The sequence below is a fragment of the Perognathus longimembris genome, chromosome 3 (assembly GCF_023159225.1).
Source record: "Perognathus longimembris pacificus isolate PPM17 chromosome 3, ASM2315922v1, whole genome shotgun sequence".
Taxonomy (NCBI): Eukaryota; Metazoa; Chordata; class Mammalia; order Rodentia; family Heteromyidae; genus Perognathus; species Perognathus longimembris.
Window position 1 is genome coordinate 91299936 of NC_063163.1, and position 19280 is coordinate 91319215.

The 19280-nt window shown below is 44.8% G+C and overlaps 1 protein-coding gene, 1 long non-coding RNA gene and 1 pseudogene across 4 annotated transcripts in view; 1 reads left to right on the forward strand and 2 right to left on the reverse strand.

Annotated features, from left to right (window-relative positions):
• Positions 1–7651: 7651 nt before the first annotated feature.
• Positions 7652–19280, forward strand: part of Nf2 (NF2, moesin-ezrin-radixin like (MERLIN) tumor suppressor) — a 97443-nt gene continuing 85814 nt past the window's right edge. Inside the window, exon 1 of one of the 3 annotated variants that reach the window (XM_048343264.1) lies at positions 7652–8246. In XM_048343264.1, coding sequence (XP_048199221.1) covers positions 8133–8246 — 114 coding nt within the window. In that variant the 5' untranslated portion in view covers positions 7652–8132. The remainder of the gene's footprint in view (positions 8247–19280) is intronic. The other 2 variants (XM_048343263.1, XM_048343262.1) reach the window with 2 other exon arrangements.
• On the reverse strand, positions 10497–14738 carry LOC125349268. The gene is made up of 3 exons (XR_007210497.1): positions 14381–14738; positions 13461–13467; positions 10497–10509 (listed from the first exon to the last, which is right to left on the reverse strand). It is a non-coding gene; the product is annotated as an uncharacterized LOC125349268 (long non-coding RNA).
• On the reverse strand, positions 18006–18222 carry LOC125349267 (annotated as a pseudogene).

The window sequence follows — 19280 nt, forward strand, 5'->3', positions numbered from 1 at the left end:
CCCCAGGACTGGCAAAAAAAGAAAGAAAGAAATATTATTTATGAGGGGCTCTTAAACTTGTCACATCATGCACTATAGGTTCTGTTTTCACAGGTATGGTAGTTAGATTGCCCAAAGTCTCAGGTACATGGAAGTGCCATCTTAGACCCATTTGCTTCTGCCACCACAAGTGATGTAAGGGGAAGTTTCAAAGATCTGCTGTGTGAATCTGAAGTGAACAGGATGAATTTAGTGATTCTCCAAGCTGTGGGTAGTTACCATGTTTATATCCTCTAATATGAATATTTTGTGGGGCTCCAATGTTTTTGTTTTTTTAATTTGATTTTTGGCAGTACTGGGGATTGAACTCAGGGCCTTGTATTTGCTAGGCAGGTACTCTACCACTTGAGGTACTTTACCCAATCTTCAAATTTTTTTTGTTTTATGTTTTGTGCTATCCTAGGGCTTGAACTCAGGGCCTGGGTGCTGTCCCTGAGCTGTTTTGCTCATGGCTAGTGCTCTACCACTTGAGCCATAGCTCCACTTCTGGCTTTTTAGTGGTTAATTGGAGATAAGAGTCTCATGGACTTCATTGACCAGGATGTCTTCAAACCCTGATCCTCAGATTGCAGCCTTCTGGGTAGCTAGGATTACAGGCATGAGCCACTGGCACCTGGATAGTCAGATGTATCCTTGTCTTGAGAAAATTAGTTAAGAGAAGTGGATGATTTGGGGCTCATGGTTTCAGTCTATGATCGCTTGGCCCCATTGCTGTGAGTCTATGTTAAGGCAGAACATTATGATGAGCATAAGCAGAGCTGCTTACCTCATGGCAGCCAGGAAGCAGAGAGAGAAACAGGATGAGTTTGGGGGACCAAGTATATCCTTCATGGACATCCCTGAGTAGCCTAATGCCTCCAACCAGGCCCTACCTCCTAAAAGTCCAGTAGGCTGTGAACACATTCTTTTTTTTTCTTTTAAAGGTCTGAAAAATGGAAGAAGTAATTCAAACAAACCAGTGCAGTGAGAATGGATAGAGAAGTATCATTTTCTGGATTTCTTCACCTGCTTTAGTAGGCATCACCTCTGTGATTCTGTAGGTTGGTGTTTTTAAAGATCTGCTCTTTCACTCACGCTGCATCTGGTGCTCAATTTCACTTCTGGTTTGTGGTTGGCGAGTGGCTACATGAAGGCTATGAACTTCTTACTCACCTTTTCAGTTCTTCAATATGGGCATCTAGGCATTCCAGGATATGATGAGATCTCCGTTCTTCTTCTTCCAAAAACCTGGTAGCTATCAAGCCCAGGGGGGACATAGGCATGGAAGACTCATGTAAGCCCAACTCCAATTTCATTACCATTTCAGAAAGACGACGATTTTCTAACTTGAGTAATTCTAGCTGATTCACAATCTCCTTATGCTCAATTGCTTTTTCTTCTGCCTTCTGAATCTCTGCTTTGAGCTGCTTTTCCATGTCTGAGGAAAAACACTTGGCAGAAGGAATAGTGATATCTCACTAATGCAGCTTCTGAGTTAGCTGGCTGATTTACCATCTTCATTCCGTCCACTGCAGAGCTATTACTCTGCTCAGCCTGCAAAATCTATTCTTTCAACTTCTTTTTTTTTTTTTTTTTTTTTGGCCAGTCCTGGGGCTTGGACTCAGGGCCTGAGCACTGTCCCTGGCTTCTTCCTGCTCAAGGCTAGCACTCTGCCACTTGAGCCACAGCGCCACCTCTGGCCGATTTCTGTATATGTGGTGCTGGGGAATCGAACCCAGGGCCTCATGTATACGAGGCAGGCTCTCTTGCCACTAGGCCATATCCCCAGCCCCGTCAACTTCTTAATCTCTGTGAACTCATTCTTAATTCACCGTTGAAGTTAGTGTCTTCATAATCCAATCACCTCTCAATGATTGGCCCAGCTACCTGGGGACAGAGACTTTAACACATGAGTCCTATACTTCATATGCCAACCATGATTATGCTGTAATAAAGTTTAATTTATAAATTAGGCAACATAGCCAGGTGCTGGTGGCTCACGCCTGTAATCCTAGCTACTCAGGAGGCTCAGGGTTGAGGCTAAAAGCCAGTCTGGGCAGGAAAGCCTGTGAGATTCATACCTCAGTTAACTACCAGAAAACTGGAAGTGGTGATGTGTCTCAAAGTAGTAGGGGGCTGGGGATATGGCCTAGTGGCAAGAGTGCTTGCCTCCTATACATGAGGCCATGGGTTCAATTCCCCAGCACCACATATACAGAAAATGGCCAGAAGGGGCGCTGTGGCTCAAGTGGCAGAGTGTTAGCCTTGAGCAAAAAGAAGCAGGGACAGTGCTCAGGCCCTGAGTCCAGGTCCCAGGACTGGCCCCCCAAAAAACAAACAAACAAAAAACACCGATGACTGAAGAATAAATTAGGCATCGTAAGAAATTAACCATAACTAATAATAAAAAAATTCCTCCTCCTCCTCCTCCTCCTCCTCCTCCTCCTCCTCCCTCCTCTTCTTCTTCCTCTTCCTCTTCCTCCTCCTCCTCCTCCTCCTCCTCCTCCTCCTCCTCCTCCTCCTCCTCCTCCTCCTCCTCCTCCTCCTCCTCCTCCTCCTCCTCCTCCTCCTCCTCCTCCTCCTCCTCCTCCTCCTCCTCTTCTTCTTCTTCTTCTTCTTCTTCTTCTTCTTCTTCTTCTTCTTTGTCAGTAGTAGGGATTGAACTCAAGGCCTGGGTACTGTCTGAGATTTTTCATTCAAAGCTAGGGCTATACCACTTTAAGCCACAGTTCCACTTCCAGTTTTCTGGTGTTTAATTGGAGATAAGAGTCTCACCGACTTTCCTACCCCAGCTGGCTTCAAACAATGATTCTCAGGTCTCAGCTTCCTGAGTAGCTAGGATTAGAGGCATAATCAGCCTGTTTACAGGCATAAACAGGTAAGAGCCACTGCCACCTGGCTCATTTTTATTTCCTTATTATTATTCTTCCTTTTGATTTTTAGCAACCTGATCTTATGATCAAGAACTTCCATGTTGTTACTGTTGTTTTAATAGAAAGCACTTTATTGGTTCCCTTTAAAATATTTGTGTGTATGTGTGTGTGTGCGTGTGTGCGTGTGCGAGAGAGAGAGACAGAGACAGAGACAGAGAGATGGTACTGGGGCTTGAACTCATCTCCTTGTACTTTCTTGGCTTTTTCACTCAAAGCTAACACTGTACCACTTGAGCCACATCTCCACTTCTTTTTGCTGGTTAATTGGAGATAAAAGTCTCTCAGATTTGTCTGCCTAGGTGGGCTTCAAACCTCCATTCTCAGATCTTAGTTTCCTAAGCAGTTAAGATTATAGGCTCTTTTTGGTCAATCTGAATTGCTAACATCACCAATGTTGAGTTTGGGTGCCATGACTATAACAAAATAAGGCTCACTGGGATATAAATCCTGTGTCTGATAGTCTAGATGACTATGAAGTGACTAACAGGTGTGAAAAACAGTACTAACCTTCACAAAGTATGACACACCTTCCAGGTAAGACAAGGCAAGACAGGGCAAGATTTCATTATACTACTTATGACTGAGTGCCATAAACCATTGAGTACAAATAAAACAACTCAGAGGTTGTTTTATTTCTGGATTTTATTTTTCTTCATATAAGATTTTCAGATCACTGCTACTTTACATAGAAGTTAGTGCCTGTGGCTTGCTATCATTCAAATTCGGTGTCTCAGGATGGCATTGTAAAGGCAAACTCACTGTACAAAGATCACCAGGGCCAAGTGTAATTCAGTGAGTCAGGTACAACCCAAGCCTCAGGCTACAGGTACTCAAAACCTCTTAGTGTTCTTGGCTTCTGTCCACCCTTCCAAAAGCAACGTGGTGCAGCGTACAAAAATATATCCAGGAGCCTGCTGCAATGGTTCACACTTATAATCCTTACTCTTCAGGAGGCGGGGGGTTGCAAGTTCCAGTCCACCTTGGGCTACAAATTGAGACTCTCTCTCAAAAAGTTAAAAAAGTCTGGAACATCAGTCTAATCATGAGAAAGCATAAGACAAAACCCACTCTGAGTCATTTGACAAATACTTGGCTGATACTCTTAAAAAAAGTCTATAAATGCAGAAAAACAAGGAGAGCGAAGAAGTGTCACTGGTGCAGTTGGTGGTTTCAGAGGCTCCTGAAAGGAGAAATACTCAAATGCATTGTGGGATTTGTATAGGATTCAGGAACAAGACAGAAATGAAACTGTTAAACTTTCAATAAGGGTTTTAATTAATAGTAATATTATCTTCTTTATTCCTTCCTTTTTTTTTTTTTTTCCTGTGCTAGTCCTGGGGCTTGAATTCAGGGCTTGGGTGCTTTCTCTGAGCTTTTGTGTTCACGGCTAGTGCTCTACCACTTAAGGCACACCTTCATTTCCAGTGGTTAGTTGGAAATAAGAATCTCACAGACTTTCTTGCCTGGGCTGGCTTGGAACCACAAACTTTAGATCTCAGCCTCTTGAGTAGAAGTACAGATGTGAGCCACCATTGTGCCCATATTCTTCTTCTCTCTCTCTCTCTCTTTTTTTCTGTCAGTTGTGGGGCTTGAACTTAGAGCCTGGGTGCTGTCCCTGAGCTCTTCAGTTCAAGGCTAGAGCTCTACCACATTGAGCCACAGCACCACTTCCAGTTTTCTGGTGGTTAATTGGAGATAAGAGTCTTATGGACTTTCTTGCCCTGGCTGGCTTTGAACTGTGATCCTCAGATCTCCGCCTCCCGAGGAGCTGGGATTATAGGCATGAGCCACCGGTTACCAGCTTGCTTGCTTGCTTCCTTCCATGCTGATGATGGAGCCTAGGGATCAATACATATTAGAACAAGCATTCTACCACTGGGCTTACACCCTCAGCCCTTTATTGGGGGGACCAGATCTGGGGTTGCATTGTGCTCTTCCTTGTTTGTTTTTTTCACTGAAGGCTGGTGTTCTACCACTTGAGCCACAGCTCCAGACTTTTTGGTAGTTAACTGGAGATAAGAGCCTCATAGACTTTTCCTCCCAGGTTGGCTTTGAACCATGATCCTCAGATGTTAGTCTCCAGACTAATTAGGATTACAGGTGTGAGCCACCAATGCCTGGCCATTTTATCTATTTTTATTTCTAACCTTCCGAGTTCCAGAAGTACATATCTTATCTGTATATCTTCCCAGGAACTTTAAATTGGGTATGTTTTGCCCATTAACCAGGCGTGTAGAACTTTGTACGTCTTCTATAAAAATAAGCTATTACTGCTTGTCAAGGTCATATTTTAGTCCCTGCTGTCGGATCAGTTTCCTTTTGCTGCTTCTCAGTGGGTTGCAAAAGTCACTTATTTTATGTCAGCATCCTTGGCCCTGGGTTAAAGGCCTGATTTGTTGTTCCTATAGAGAGCCCATAGGAGAATCCAGTCTTATTCTCCCACCTACAGTGAAGATTTGAAGCCATGGAAATGAAGACACTCCCAGGCTAAGCCTGAAAGTGCCCTGAACTATCAGTTTGGTGGTGGAATTTACTAGCAATATTCAGGACATAAAGTTCCCCCCATGCAGCCTCCTTGGTGTACCAGCAAATGAGTTTTGGATCCTGATTTGTGCTTCCTGGCACCTCAAGGGAAATTTATGTTGTTAGTTCAGTTACAGCAAGTGTCTCGTGAATATGCAGAACCATAGATCAGGTTTCTTGAAGGTGCAAGGAGAATCTGAAGGCTTGAGCCAAGGCAGCACAGTGGGTAACACCAATAGCTCTGGGTGGGGTGGGGTGAGGTGGGGTTGGAGCTTTGCCTCTGGCTGTAGCCAGCAAGAGGTTCCATCAGTCTGAGCCTCAGTTTCTTCATCTGCAAGGCAGGGATAATTCCTAGCACAGGGGGTAATGCCTAACACAGAATGTTTATTGTTTAGTCAAAACACATACCATTGACTCTGTTTCTCCATTAAATGCTACTAAAAATAGAACTTAAACCGTGTGCTAAATGGCTCATGCCTATAATCCTAGCTATTCAGGAGGCTGAGATTTGGTAGTTCGAAGCTAGCCCAGGCAGGAAAGTCTGTGAAAGTAGTAGAACCCCAGCCTTGAGCAAAAAGGCTAAGGACAGGGCCCAGGCCCTGAGTTCAAGCTCCACATAGACACTGGTCTCAAAAATAAAAAAAAGTATAAACACAGAAATATCTAAGTTCCATATACACTTTATCACTTTGATGACATTCAAAAGTAAATATTAGATACCGTTAGGCATCTGTGGCTCCCATCTGTAATCCTTGCTATGCAGAAGGTTGAGATCTAAAGGATCAAGGTTCAAGGCCCAGCCCAGGCAGAAAAGTCTGTGAGGTTCCATCTCCAAACTAACCAGAAAAGAAGCAAGGGCGCAGATGTGGTTCAAGTGGTACAGCCCCAGGGGCAGGCAAACAAGCCAAAGAGGCTGAGTTCAACAAGTACCCTTCCCCCACTTGACCATTCATAAAAATAAGATACACATGGTGTCTAACACTAAATCACATACAAAACAAAATGAGATGCTTCATTTCTTATCCTTTATCATCTACAAATAGAGCCATCTCAAAGGATTCAACTATGTGGTTTTACATGCACCAAACCCACCCTGGGTACAATCTGCCTTTGAGAATAGTAATTCTCTTAGTGGAGCAGAAAGATTGGGCAGGAAAGAAATGACAATATAAAAGTTCTTTACGGTGTTTAGGATTTTTTTTTTTGTTTTGTTTTTCCTTTGTGACAGTCCTGGGCTTGATCTGGGCCTGGGAGCTGTCCTTTATAAAAAATTTTTGTCAGTTGTGGGGCTTGAACCTCTGAAACCTGGGCGCTGTCCCTGAGCTCTTTAGCTCAAGGCTAGGGCTCCACCACTTGCGCCACAGCGCCACTTCCCGTTTTCTGGTGGTTAAATGGAGATAAAGAGTCTCACCGACTTTCCTGCCCAGGCTGGCTTTGAACTGCCATCCTCAGATCTCAGCCTCCTGAGGAGCTAGGATTACAGGTGTGTGGCACCGGTGCCCGGTGGTAGTTTATTTGTTGTTGTTTTTTTTTTTGGCCAGTCCTGGGCCTTGGACTCAGGGCCTGAGCACTGTCCCTGGCTTCTTCCCGCTCAAGGCTAGCACTCTGCCACTTGAGCCACAGCGCCGCTTCCGGCCGTTTTCTGTATATGTGGTGCTGGGGAATCGAACCTAGGGCCTCGTGTATCCGAGGCAGGCACTCTTGCCACTAGGCTATATCCCCAGCCCCCGGTGGTAGTTTACAAGTTTGAGAAATGGTCTAGATTAGTACCTGTAATTTAGTGCCAAATTGGAAAAATCTGCCCGGGTTCCGAAAGGCGAGGCCGTGGGGCGTGAGTCCGAAGGATGGACCCTCCCAGAACAGAGAGGGACCAGACTCCCGCGCCCCCCCACCCCACCCCGCGCCACTAGGGGGAGGACGCCAACGCCTCAACCAATCTTGCTAGAGTAGGTGAATCTTTTCAGAACAAAAGCATTCGAAGTGACTGGCGCTGTAGCCACTCAGCGCCGAGCACAGGCCCGCGCCTCCATCCCCTCGAGGGGGCGGGACGGAGTAAAAGTCCCGCCTTCCCCGGAGTTTTCAGCCAATCACGAAGTCTGTGCATTAGCTATCGTGTTTGGATGCATAGTGTGTAGCGTTCGGGAGGACCTGAGGGCGGGGTCGGGAGTAGGTTAGCTGCTGCAGGGAGGGGGACGCTTCTCGCGGGCGCGCGGAGCGCGGACGGTGACAGCCCCCGGCGCGCGCGCGCGCGCGAGCGCTCGAGTGTGCGCGTGCGCGTCCGGTTCCAGCGCGGCCCCGCGACCCCCGTTGGTTACGGAGAGGCGCCCGGCGTCGTGGCCGCCGCCGTCTAAGGTTCCTGTCCCGGGATATTCTTCGCCGTCCGCGGCGCGAGTCTCTGGGCGCCGGCGCTCGTGCCTCCCGTCAGGGCCTGGTCCCCGCTCTCGGTTCCCGGGGCTGCGTCCTCGCGGCCCATGCTGGCCGCCGCGGGGGACCCAGGCAGCCCGCGTCGCTCTGGGGCCGGCCGGCCGGCCACCATGGTGGCCCTGAGGCCTGCGCGGCTCCTCCAGGGGGGCTAAGCGGTCCCGAGCGCCAGGCCTCGGGGCGAGGTGCGGCGGGAGCGCGGCCCCGGCCGGCGCCCCGCGCCTCGCGCCCCGCGCCATGGCCGGGGCCATCGCCTCCCGCATGAGCTTCAGCTCGCTCAAGAGGAAGCAGCCCAAGACGTTCACGGTGCGGATCGTCACCATGGATGCCGAGATGGAGTTCAACTGCGAGGTACCGGCCCCGGGCCCCGGGTGACGGGGTGGCGGGGAGGCGCGCCGTCCGCCTCCTCGGGGCGCGGGGTGGAGACCCGGCCGAGCCGGAAGGGGCCGTCGGAGCCCGGACCCCTCGGTTCCCGCGAAGTGCTTCTGTTTTTCCTGAGGTGTTAGCATTTCCCCAGGGTCGCAGCTCATTCATTGTTTATTGGAAGAGGCTGGGAGAAGCTTCCGAGGTGGCGAAATGCTCGTTTCAGTAGTAGAGTAACTTGGCCAGGAGTTCTAGGTGATAAAAAGTTTCATTTTGTTTACTGCCAAGTTTGTAACTTGTTTCACTTTTTCTCTTGGAAGAAACTTTGAGGGAAGAAAGGCAGCCACCTTTCACTTACTTTCTATCAGGATTTGCTGAATACTTTTTTTTTTGGCTGTGGTTGGAGATCTAACCCCAGGGCCTTTGTGCATGCTAGGGCAAGTATCCCAGCTGGGATACTTTAAATGCTAGGCTTTCTCATATTTAACCCTTAACAGAAACTCTGTGAAGTAGGTACCTGTGACTCGGTCTGGTTTCTTGGGCTGCTACTTCTAAAATGTTTGGAATCTCCAGTGATAAGCCTCTTTTTGTGTGCTAATGAGCTGAACGAAGCTGGCTTACCTTGAGATAGTTTAGGATTGCGGTTGGTCACCTGGAAGAGGAAAGCTTGTTGAGGGGTCTAGAACTTTTCAGCTCCACTCCCTCATTCTGGCGGAGGGGGAGAGGGACTGAAGTTAAATTGATGCCTCTCGTTAGACATGAGTGGTTCAAACCTGTATTCCTAGCTACTCCAGAGGCTGAGATCTGGAGGATTGTGGTTCAAAGCCGACCTAAGCAGAAAAAAATCCAAGGGACTCCCATCTATTTAACCAAAAAAATGGAGGTGTGGCTCAGGTAGTAGAGCACCAGCTATGAGCAAGCAAACAGTGGGAGAGAGAGGCCCTGAGGTGAAGCCATGGTATCAGGGGGAAAAAAAATTGCCAGGCGCCTGTAATCCTAGCTACTCAGGAGGCTGAGATCTGAGGATTAAGGTTCAAAGACAGCCCCAGCAGGAACAGCAGTGAGACTCTTCAATTAATCGCCAGAAAACCGGAAGTGGTGCTGTGGATCAAAGTGGTAGAGAGCTAGCCTTGAGCTGAGAAGCTTGGGGACCGCGCCCAGGCCCAGAGTTCAAGCCCAAAAAAAAAGTTGGTCACCAATGGCTAGCGATTTAATCAGCCGTGCATATGTTGTAAAGCCTCCAAAAAACTCCAAAGGAAAGAGTTTGCAGATAGCTGAGCCCATCCAGTTTCCTGGAGGGTTGATGCTGCAGCTGGGGACAAAGAAGTTCTGTACCCTTCCTCCTGGTCTTTTGCAATACATTTTTTTCATCTGTAGTTTTGATAATAGTTAAACACAAGTGATTTCTTGGTCCCTGTAAGATTCTCTGAACCCAGCGGATGCAGTGGGAGCCACCTTTTATAGCTAGTTGGTCAGAAATTCAGCCATTTTTTGTTTTTTTTCCTGGTTAGCTTTTATGGAGAGCTGTTTGACTTGAGAAGTGTGTGTATGTGTGTGTGTGTGTAGAGTAGGGGATGGATGGATGGATGGACACTCTGTGGGACAGAGCTCTGAGCATGTGGAATCTGCCACTGTGTCTAGGTAGATTGTGTGAGAATTGACTTTGAGGATCCTGGCTGGTGTCTACTTGCAGAAAATTGTTGGATTGGTTGCTTCTTGGAGAAACTCTTAGGGTCAGGCATGCACCATCATGTCTAACCCAACTCAAGTAATCTCAGTTCTTCTTACAAAAATGGTAAAAGGTTTTATTTATTTTTTGGTCTCATTTTGGGGTTTCAACTTTGAGCCCTGGGCACTGTTCCTGAGCTTCTTTTTGCTCAAGTTGAGTATTGTACCACTTGAGCCACAGTGCCACTTCTGACTTTTTTTGGGTCAGTCCTGACGCTTGGACTCAGGGCCTGAGAACTCTCCCAGGATTCTTTTTGCTCAAGGCTAGCATTCTACCACTTGAGCCACTGGGCCACTTCCATCTTTTTCTGCTGAGGAATCGGGCGGGGAATATGGCCTAGTGGGAAGAGTGCTTGCCTCATACCTGAAGCTCTGGGTTTGATTCTCCAGCACCACATATATATAAAACGGCCAGAAATGGCATTGTGGCTCAAGTGGCAGAGTGCTAGCCTTGAGCAAAAAGAAGCCAGGGACAGTGCTCAGGCCCTGAGTCCAAGCCCAGGACTGGCAAAAAAAAATGGTGCTGAGGAATCGAATTCAGGGCTTCATACATGCAAGGCAGGCACTCTACCCCGAAGTCATATTTCCAGCATTCTGACTTTGTTGAATAGTTTATTGGAGATAAGAGTCTCATGGAGTTTCCTGCCCAGGCTGGCTGGGAACCAGGATCCACAGATCTCAGCCTCCTGAGTAGCTAGGATTACAGGTGTGAGCACCAGCACCCAGCTTATTTGTTTTTAAACCCAACTGAGCCAGCAGTGCCTGGCATTTATTGATTGATTGATTGATTGATTGTTGGTTGTGAGGCTTGAACTCATAGCCGGGGCACTGTCCTGCTCAAGGCTCGCACTCTACCACTTGAGCCACAGTGCTACTCCCAGTTTTTGAGTGGTTAATTGGAGATAAGAGTCCTCAATTCTCAGATGTCAGCCTTCTGAGTAGCTCAGATTACAAGTATGAGCCACCAACACCCAGCTTATTTATTTATTATTAAAATTTATTATTTAAATTATTTATTATTTAAAATTTTTATTGTCAAACTGATGTACAGAGAGGTTACAGTTTCATACTGTTAGGTATTGGATACATTTATTGTACTGTTTGTTACCTCCTCCCTCATTCCCCCTTCTCCCCCAGCTTATTTATTTTTAAACCCAACTATTTACACCCTTTGGGAATGGTTCTAAGAGCAAACACCAAATGAAGACTTACCTATTCAATCAATCTATAAAACTTGATAAGAAAGGCTAGAGGCAATGGAATTTGAAACCCACCTTCCTTTCCCATTCTCAGCTCTGTGAGATAGAGTCCACTGAGCTGCTGTACCTTGAAACACCGGACTCAGCTCCTCCTCAGATGACTTTGCTCCCAGGGAGTACAGGGGACAAGATGTCAGTTTTCCTCATCTTACACAGTCATTTGTTGCTAAGGCTAAGTGGTGGGTGAGTGCCTGTGCCATGGGACTTCCTTCTTCCATACAGACCTTGTTATGAAACAGGGCATAACTTAGGCCCAACCACTTGTGCCAGTCCCTGTTTGTGAGGTATTGATTTTACTTCAGGACAGGTTCCCCTGGAACCAAGCCCTGGGCTTAGAGATTTTACCTGAGGAGAGATGTTAGCTTAAAGCAGCTACAGGATGGGGGTGTAGAACACATATAGGTGCCCAGGTTTATTTATTTTTGTTGATCATGGGAGTTGAACTCATGCCTGCACTGTTCCTAAGCTCTTTTTTGCTCAAGGCCTGCACTCTACCACCTTGAGCCACAGTGCTGCTTTTGGTTTTTGAGAGATTAATTGGAGATAAGAGTCTCACAGGGACTTTTCCACCTAGTATGGCTTGGAATCTCGATCCTTAGATCTCAGCCTCCTGAGTAGCTAGGATTACAGGTGTGAGCCACTGGTGCCTGGTCTTCTATATACAATTTCCCGGCACCAAGGTCCTCCCCAAGCCAACACAACCCCAGATTGCTCCTAATCTTTTCCCAAAGGAAGTAACTTCATCTACAACTCAGTGTGGAGAAGTTCATGCTTAGAGGTACTCCAGAGTAGTAGATTTTAGTGAGAGATCTGTGGATTTAATGGAGATGATACAGCCTTGACCATAGGTCTTCTAGTTGCTAAGAAATGAAGACAGGTAGAAGGAACCCTGATGGGATCAGAAGTGTCAGACATGAAGAGCTCACAAACTTGTCTCTCAAAACAGCCACCATTTGATTAGATAGTTTATCACCATTTGGTAGGATAGTTTATGGAGCAAGGCACTGTTGAAAATAATAGAGCCATAAGCCACAATTTAACAATTCAATTTAACAATTGAGTTGTGGCCATGGGAAGAGGAGAGAGCTACTGAAACCACTGACATCTTCAAGGGGCTGGAGGTACAGTCAACAACTCTTCTCCCTTCCCTTTCCTTTTTCATTTCCCCTTTCCTTTCCCATCTTCTCTCCCTTCCTCCCTTTCTTTTTTCTTCTCTTTTTCTCTCAGAATTCTATCTGTGAAGAATTGTATTAGTTCTCGAAATGTTGGGTAAATTTCAGTCATGAAGCAGCAATCTGAGTGTCTAATGAGTAATCCCAGACTTTATTTTGTAGGAGTGTGTGTGTGTGTGTGTGTGTGTGTGTGTGTGTGTGTCAGTACTTTTGGCTTTTTCTGTTTATGGCTGGTGCTCTACCACTTGAGCCATACCTCCACCTCCAGCTTTTTGCTGGTTAATGGGAGATAGAGTCTTTTTAGCTCAAGCTAGTTGTCATTACCAATTTATTTTATTTATTTTGCCAGTCCTGGGCTTGGACTCAGGGCCTGAGCACTGTCCCTGGCTTCTTTTTGCTCAAGGCTAGCACTCTGCCACTTGAGCCACAGTGCCACTTCTGGCCGTTTTCTATGTATGTGGTGCTGGGGAATTGAACCCAGGGCTTCATGTATACGAGGCAATCACTCTTGCCACTAGGCCATATTCCCAGCCGTCATTACCAATTTAATCTTTTCACTTGCTATCAGTCTCTTTGAGTCAATCTTATCCATTTCATTGAAGTTTTCTATTTCATCAATTGCCATTTTACTTTTTCTCTGTGGGTTATTTATTTATTCTTGACAGTCCCAGGGCTTGAACTCAGGGCCTGGGCACTGTTCCTGAGCTTCTTTTGCTCAAGGCTAACATTGTATCACTTAAGCCACACCTTCCCTTCAGCTTTTTTTAGTGGTTAATTGGAGGTAAGATTCTTGCCCTGGCTGTCTTTGGCTCTGTGAGCCTCATATCTCAAGTCTCCTAAGTAGCTAGGATTCTGGTATGAGCCACTGGAACCTGACATCTTTTTTCATTTTCTGCTCTTCTATTCCTCCTTTCCTCCTTATTCTTACTTTAAATGATTTTTGTTTGTTGGAGGCACAGAGTTCTTAATTTTTTTTTTCAGTCTTGTGGCTCAAGACCTGGATGCTAGCTCAGGGTTATTAGTGCTCTACCAGTTAGAGCTACAGCTCCACTTCCAGTTTTCTGATGGTTAATTGGAGATAAGAGTTTCACAGGACTGTCTTGCCTGGACTGGCTTTGAACATGATCCTTGGCTCTCAGCCTTCTGAGTAGCTAGGATTATAGGTGTGAGCCACTGATTTCCAGCAAAATCTTTAAATTACTGTTTCACTATATTTTTAGATTTCTTTCTAAATAGTTCCTCTAGCACTTACTGTATAATCCTAACTTTCAACATTCAACTTCAGATTACACTAGTTTAGTTGTAGTGATATATAGAAATATTACTCTCACAGAGTTCCATTCTTTGTGGATTTGTGCTTTTATATCTATTACACTTACATACACAATAACTCATTGTTAGTAGTTATCACTTTACCATATACAGTCATTTCTGTAGCCCATTACAACTTTGCTCCCACCTGCTTTTTTTTGTCCTGTTAAGAGCACTTTTATTAGGCATACATATTCTTCCTCTTCTTCCTCTCTCTCCACCTCCCCTCCCCACTCCCCCCCCCCCCCCATATGCCAGTACTAGGGTGAACTCAGGGCCTCAAGTTCACAGCTTTACCACTTGAGCCAGGAATTTGGCTCCAAACTGTGCTTTTCAAATCTTAGCTTCCTGAGTAGCTAGGGTTATAGATGTGAGTCACTGATGCCTGTTGTGCTATATCACAGTTTTTTGTTGGGAAGTGGACACTTTAGGTAATATATTGCAGTGACTCCAGTGATATAGGCCGGTAATCCCAGCTCCTTGGCAGTCAGGCAGGATCATTGTAAGTTTGAAGCCAGCCTGGGCAAAAGACCCTATTGGTTGTATAAGGAAAAATAAGAACAAAAAAGGTTGGGAGAAGAGTTCAAAATAGCTTAAGTAGTAGAGTTCTTATATAGTATGTACAGGCTTTGAGTTCAATCTGCAGTATTACAAAAAAATTGTGAGGTTGATTTTACACTGGTAATGTTATCAAAGCCAAGGACATCACAAGCAAAGAAAACTATAGACCTGTATATCTTATGAATGTGGCAGCAATGTCCCCAACAGTTTATTAGCAAGCCAAACCCAGTGATATATAAAAATATTATATACCAGATAAAAGTAGAATTTATTACAGGAATATAAGGTTGTTTTAATATCAGAAAATTCAGTTAATGTGAATAACATAACATTATATTAATAGACTAAAAATGGAAGTCATAGGACCATCTTAATAGAAACATAAAAAGGCATTTGATAAAATCCAACATGATTTCTCATGACGGTAACATTCATAAACTAGCAATAGAACGGATTTTTTTTCCTTTTTTTTTGCCAGTCCTAGAGCTTGAACTCAGGGCCTGAGCACTGTCCCTGTCTTTCTTTTTGCTCACGGCTAGGACTCTATGTCTTGAGCCACAGTGCCACTTCTGGCTTTTTCTGATTATGTGGTACTGAGGAATCGAACCCAGGGCTTCATGCATGGTAGGCAAGCACTCTACCACTAAGCCACATTCCCAGTCCCAGGATCTTTTTTTTTGGTGTTATTATTCTGGTACTTTGGACTTGAACTCAGTTTGCATGTTCATAGTTGGTACTCTACCACCCAAGTCACACCTCCAGTCTAGTATTTTGTTAATTAATTGGAGTTAAGTCTTGTAGACTTTTTTGCCCAAATATGGTTTGAACTGCAGTCATCTGGGTCTCAGGCTTCTGACTAGGATTATAGGCATGAGCTCTTGGTGCCCAGCAGAAGGGAACTTTAACCTGATAAACAGCTATATAAAAAGTCCACAGCTGGGGCTTGGGAATATGGCCTGCTCTTTCTACTTTTGTTGTTGTTGTTGTTGTTGTTGGTTGTGGGGCTTGAACTCAGGGGTCTAGGCACTGCTGCTGAGCATTTTTTTTTTTTTTTTTTTTTGCTCAAGACAAGTGTGCTCTACCACTTTGAGTCACAGCTCTACTTTTGGTTTTCAGATGGTTAATTGGAGATGAAGAGTCCCACTTTCCTGCCTGGGCTGGCTTCACACTGTGATTCTTAGATCTCAATCTCCTGAGTAGCCAGGATTACAGGTGTGAGCCTTCTTCCCACTTTTATTGAGCAATGTTCTGGAGGTTTTTAGCTAAGCCAATTAGGCAAGGAAATGCTCTCAAAACTATCCATATTAGACAAGGAGAAACCAGACTGTCTTTTTAGAAATGATACAGTCTCATAGATGAACCCTGAGAAGTTCACTAAAAATGATTACAACTAAAAAGTTCAGCAGAGTTGCAGGCTACCAGATCAATATGCAAAAATCAGTTATAATTCTATACACTTGCAATGAGTAATCTAAAATTGAAATGAAAGAAGTTCTTTTTTTTTTTCTTTTTTTTTTTGGCCAATCCTGGGGCTTGGACTCAGGGCCTGAACACTGTCCCTGGCTTCTTTTTGCTCAAGGCTAGCACTCTGCCACTTGAGCCACAGCGCCACTTCTGGCCATTTTCTGTATATGTGGTGCTGGGGAATTGAACCCAGGGCCTCATGTATACGAGGCAAGCACTCTTGCCACTAGGCCATATCCCCAGCCCACAAGAAGTTCTTTTTTATAGTAACATCAAACAGGATAAAGTACTGGGCTGGGCAATGTTAGAATAATTGCCTAACATGTGCAGGATCCTATGTTTGATCTCTGGAACTGCAAGATTATATATATATATATATATATATATATATATATATATATATATGTTTAAAATAATTAAGATTAAATTTAACAAAAGAAGTACAAAATTGCTGGATGCTAATGGCTCATGTGTGTAATCCTAGCTACTCAGGAGGCTGAGATCTGAGGATTGAGGGGTTCAGATTCAGGGGTTCAGACTCTTATTTTCAGTTTACCATAAAAAGCCAGAAGTAGAGCTGTGGCTCACATTGTAATGGAGCACGAGCCTTGAGCAAAAAAGCCCAGGGAGGGCCTAGTAGTAGCCTGCTTGCCTCACATACATGAAACCTTGATTTCTCAGCACCACGTATATAGAAAAAGCCAGAAGTGGCACTGTGACTCAAGTGGTAGAATGCTAGCCTTGAGCAAAAAGAAGCCAGGACATTGCTCAGGCCCTGAGTCCAAGCCCCAGGACTGGCAAAAAAAAAAAAAGCTCAGGGACAGTGCCTAGGTGTCCAAGTTCAAGCCTCAGTACCAGCACACACACAGACAAAAACAAGTACAACGTTTATACTGTGAAAGCTATAAAACATTTTTTAAAGAAATATCTTGTTCGAGTTATAAGACTTAACAAAGTTGACAGTATTCTGAAAATTGACCCATACATTCAGTCTCTGTGAGAATCCAAGCTTGCCTTGTGACAGATTGACAAGCTGATTCTAAAATTCATATGGAATTTCAAGGAAACTAGAATAGCTAAAAAGAATCTTAGAACAGCAAAGCAGAAGAACTCATACTTTCAAAATCCACTTCAATACAACTATAATTAAGAGAGTATGGTATTGGCTTAAGGCTAGACAATGGACTAGAACTGAGAATCTGGAAGTAAACCATATATCTAATTGTCAACGGATTTTTTTTTCCCTTTTTGACTATGGGGGTCTGAATTGAGGGTCTTATGCTCATTTGGTATGACCACATGCCTTGATCAATTTACATTTTTTTTTTGTCAATCATGGGGTTTGAACTCTGGGCCCTGTCCTTAAGCTCTTTTGCTCAAGGCTAGCACTTTACCACTTTTTTTTTTTTTTTTTTTGGCCAGTCGTGGGCCTTGGACTCAGGGCCTGAGCACTGTCCCTGGCTTCTTCCCGCTCAAGGCTAGCACTCTGCCACTTGAGCCACAGCGCCGCTTCTGGCCGTTTTCTGTATATGTGGTGCTGGGGAATCGAACCTAGGGCCTCGTGTATCCGAGGCAGGCACTCTTGGCCACTAGGCTATATCCCCAGCCCACACTTTACCACTTTTAACCACAGTACCACTCCTGGTTAATTGGTGATAAGGCTTTCCTGCCTAGGCTGACTTTGAACTGTGATCCTTAGATCTTAGCATCCTGAGTAGCTAGGATTACAGTCATGAGCCACCAGTGACTGGCTTCAACTTATTATTTATTAACAAGGATGCCAAGGCCACTTAATTTGGGAGAGAATAATCTTTTCAACAAATGATATAGAGACAACAGGATAGCCATCTGAAAAAGAAAGGAAATTAAAGCCTTAGGCTATATATATAAACAATTCAAAATGGATCAAAGCCCTGAATGTGTGAGATAGGATAATAAAACTGGAAGAAGCCACAGGGATAAATATTTATGTCCTTAGGTTTGACATTGGATTTTTAGATATGACACCAAAAGAATGAGAAACAAGAAAAAAATAATGAGGACTTAATAAAAACTGAAAACCTTTAGCTTGGAGCTGTTGGCTCGCACTGTGGTCCTAGCTACTATTGATGCTGAGATCTGGAAGACTAGGGTTCAGGACCAGTATAGGAAGAAAAATTTGTTGGACTCCATCTTCAATTAAGCAGCAGAAAGCCCAGACTTGAGGTGTGGGTCTAATGGTAGAGCATCAGTCTTTTTTTTTTTTTTTCTCACAAAATGTGTTTATTGGGACGATTTCCCACTCATCTTGGTTCACGGTGCTTTTAGTGCTGCTTCCTTCTGAAGGAATATCCTTCTGTAAGGCTGGCAGAGAACAGTGGAGCAACCAACACACAAAACTACTGTCTGTGCATGACTAAAGACCGTGTTGATTTTATAGCATCCTGGGCATTTCACATCCATGAAATAGGAATTGGGGCTCTGCACCAGGCGCTTCTTCTTCTTTTTTTTTTTTTAAGGTTCATAAGGAGGTTTATTAGTGGAGCCATAGCTCCCACAGGAGAGAGAACTACAGGGCATCTAAACCTTATCCAGGTGGCAGATTCTCTCAGGCGCTTCTTCTTGTGTTTCCTCTTCTCCTCTTCAGGAGAGGGATGGAGAAGATCCTTTGTGAGAGGCATGTTCTCTGGAGGAGGTCGTCACCGCCGGAAAAGAGAGCATCAATCTTGAGTAAACAAGCTCAAGGTCCTGAGTTTTAGCCCAAGTATTCAAAGCATTCCTCAAAGTATTCAAGTATTCCTCAAAAAAAAGGGAAACTTTTATGTTTCTAAGGGCACATTAAGTGTGAGTAAAATGTAATAAGTCATTTATCTCTCTCTCTCTCTGTGTATGTGTGGATGGCTAGTAATTGGGATTGAACTCAGGGCCTTTCACTCTCACTTGGCATTTTTTTTGCTCAAGACTGGCACTACTTGAACCATACCTCTACTTCTGGCTTTTTTGTTGCTTAATTGGAGATAAGGGCCTCTGGGATTTTTTTTTGCCCAGGCTGGATTTAAACTTCAGTTCTCAAATCTCAATCTCCTGAGTAGCTAGAATTACAGATATGAGCCTTTTTTTTTCTTCTTTTTCCAAATCAGTCATGGGGCTTGAACTCAGGGCCTGTCCCTAAGCTCTTTTGCTCAGGGCTAGCACTTTACCACTTTGAGTCACAGTACCACTCCTGGTTTTCTGGTAATTAATTGGAGAAAAAAAGTCTTACAGGCTTTCCTGTCTGGGCTTGTTTTGAACCAAGATTCTTCGATCTCAGCCTTCTGAGTAAGATTACATACTAGAGCCATGGGCGATGTCACTGAGCTCTTTTTGCTCAAGATTAGCACCCCACCACTTTGAACCACAGTACCACTTGTGGTTTTCTGGAGATAGGAGTTTCATGGACGTTCTTGCTTGGGCTGGCTTTGAACCATAATTCTCAGATCTCAGCCTCCTAGTAGCTAGGATTATGGGCATGAACAACCAGTACCCAGCTTTCTCCCCCCCTCCCCCCA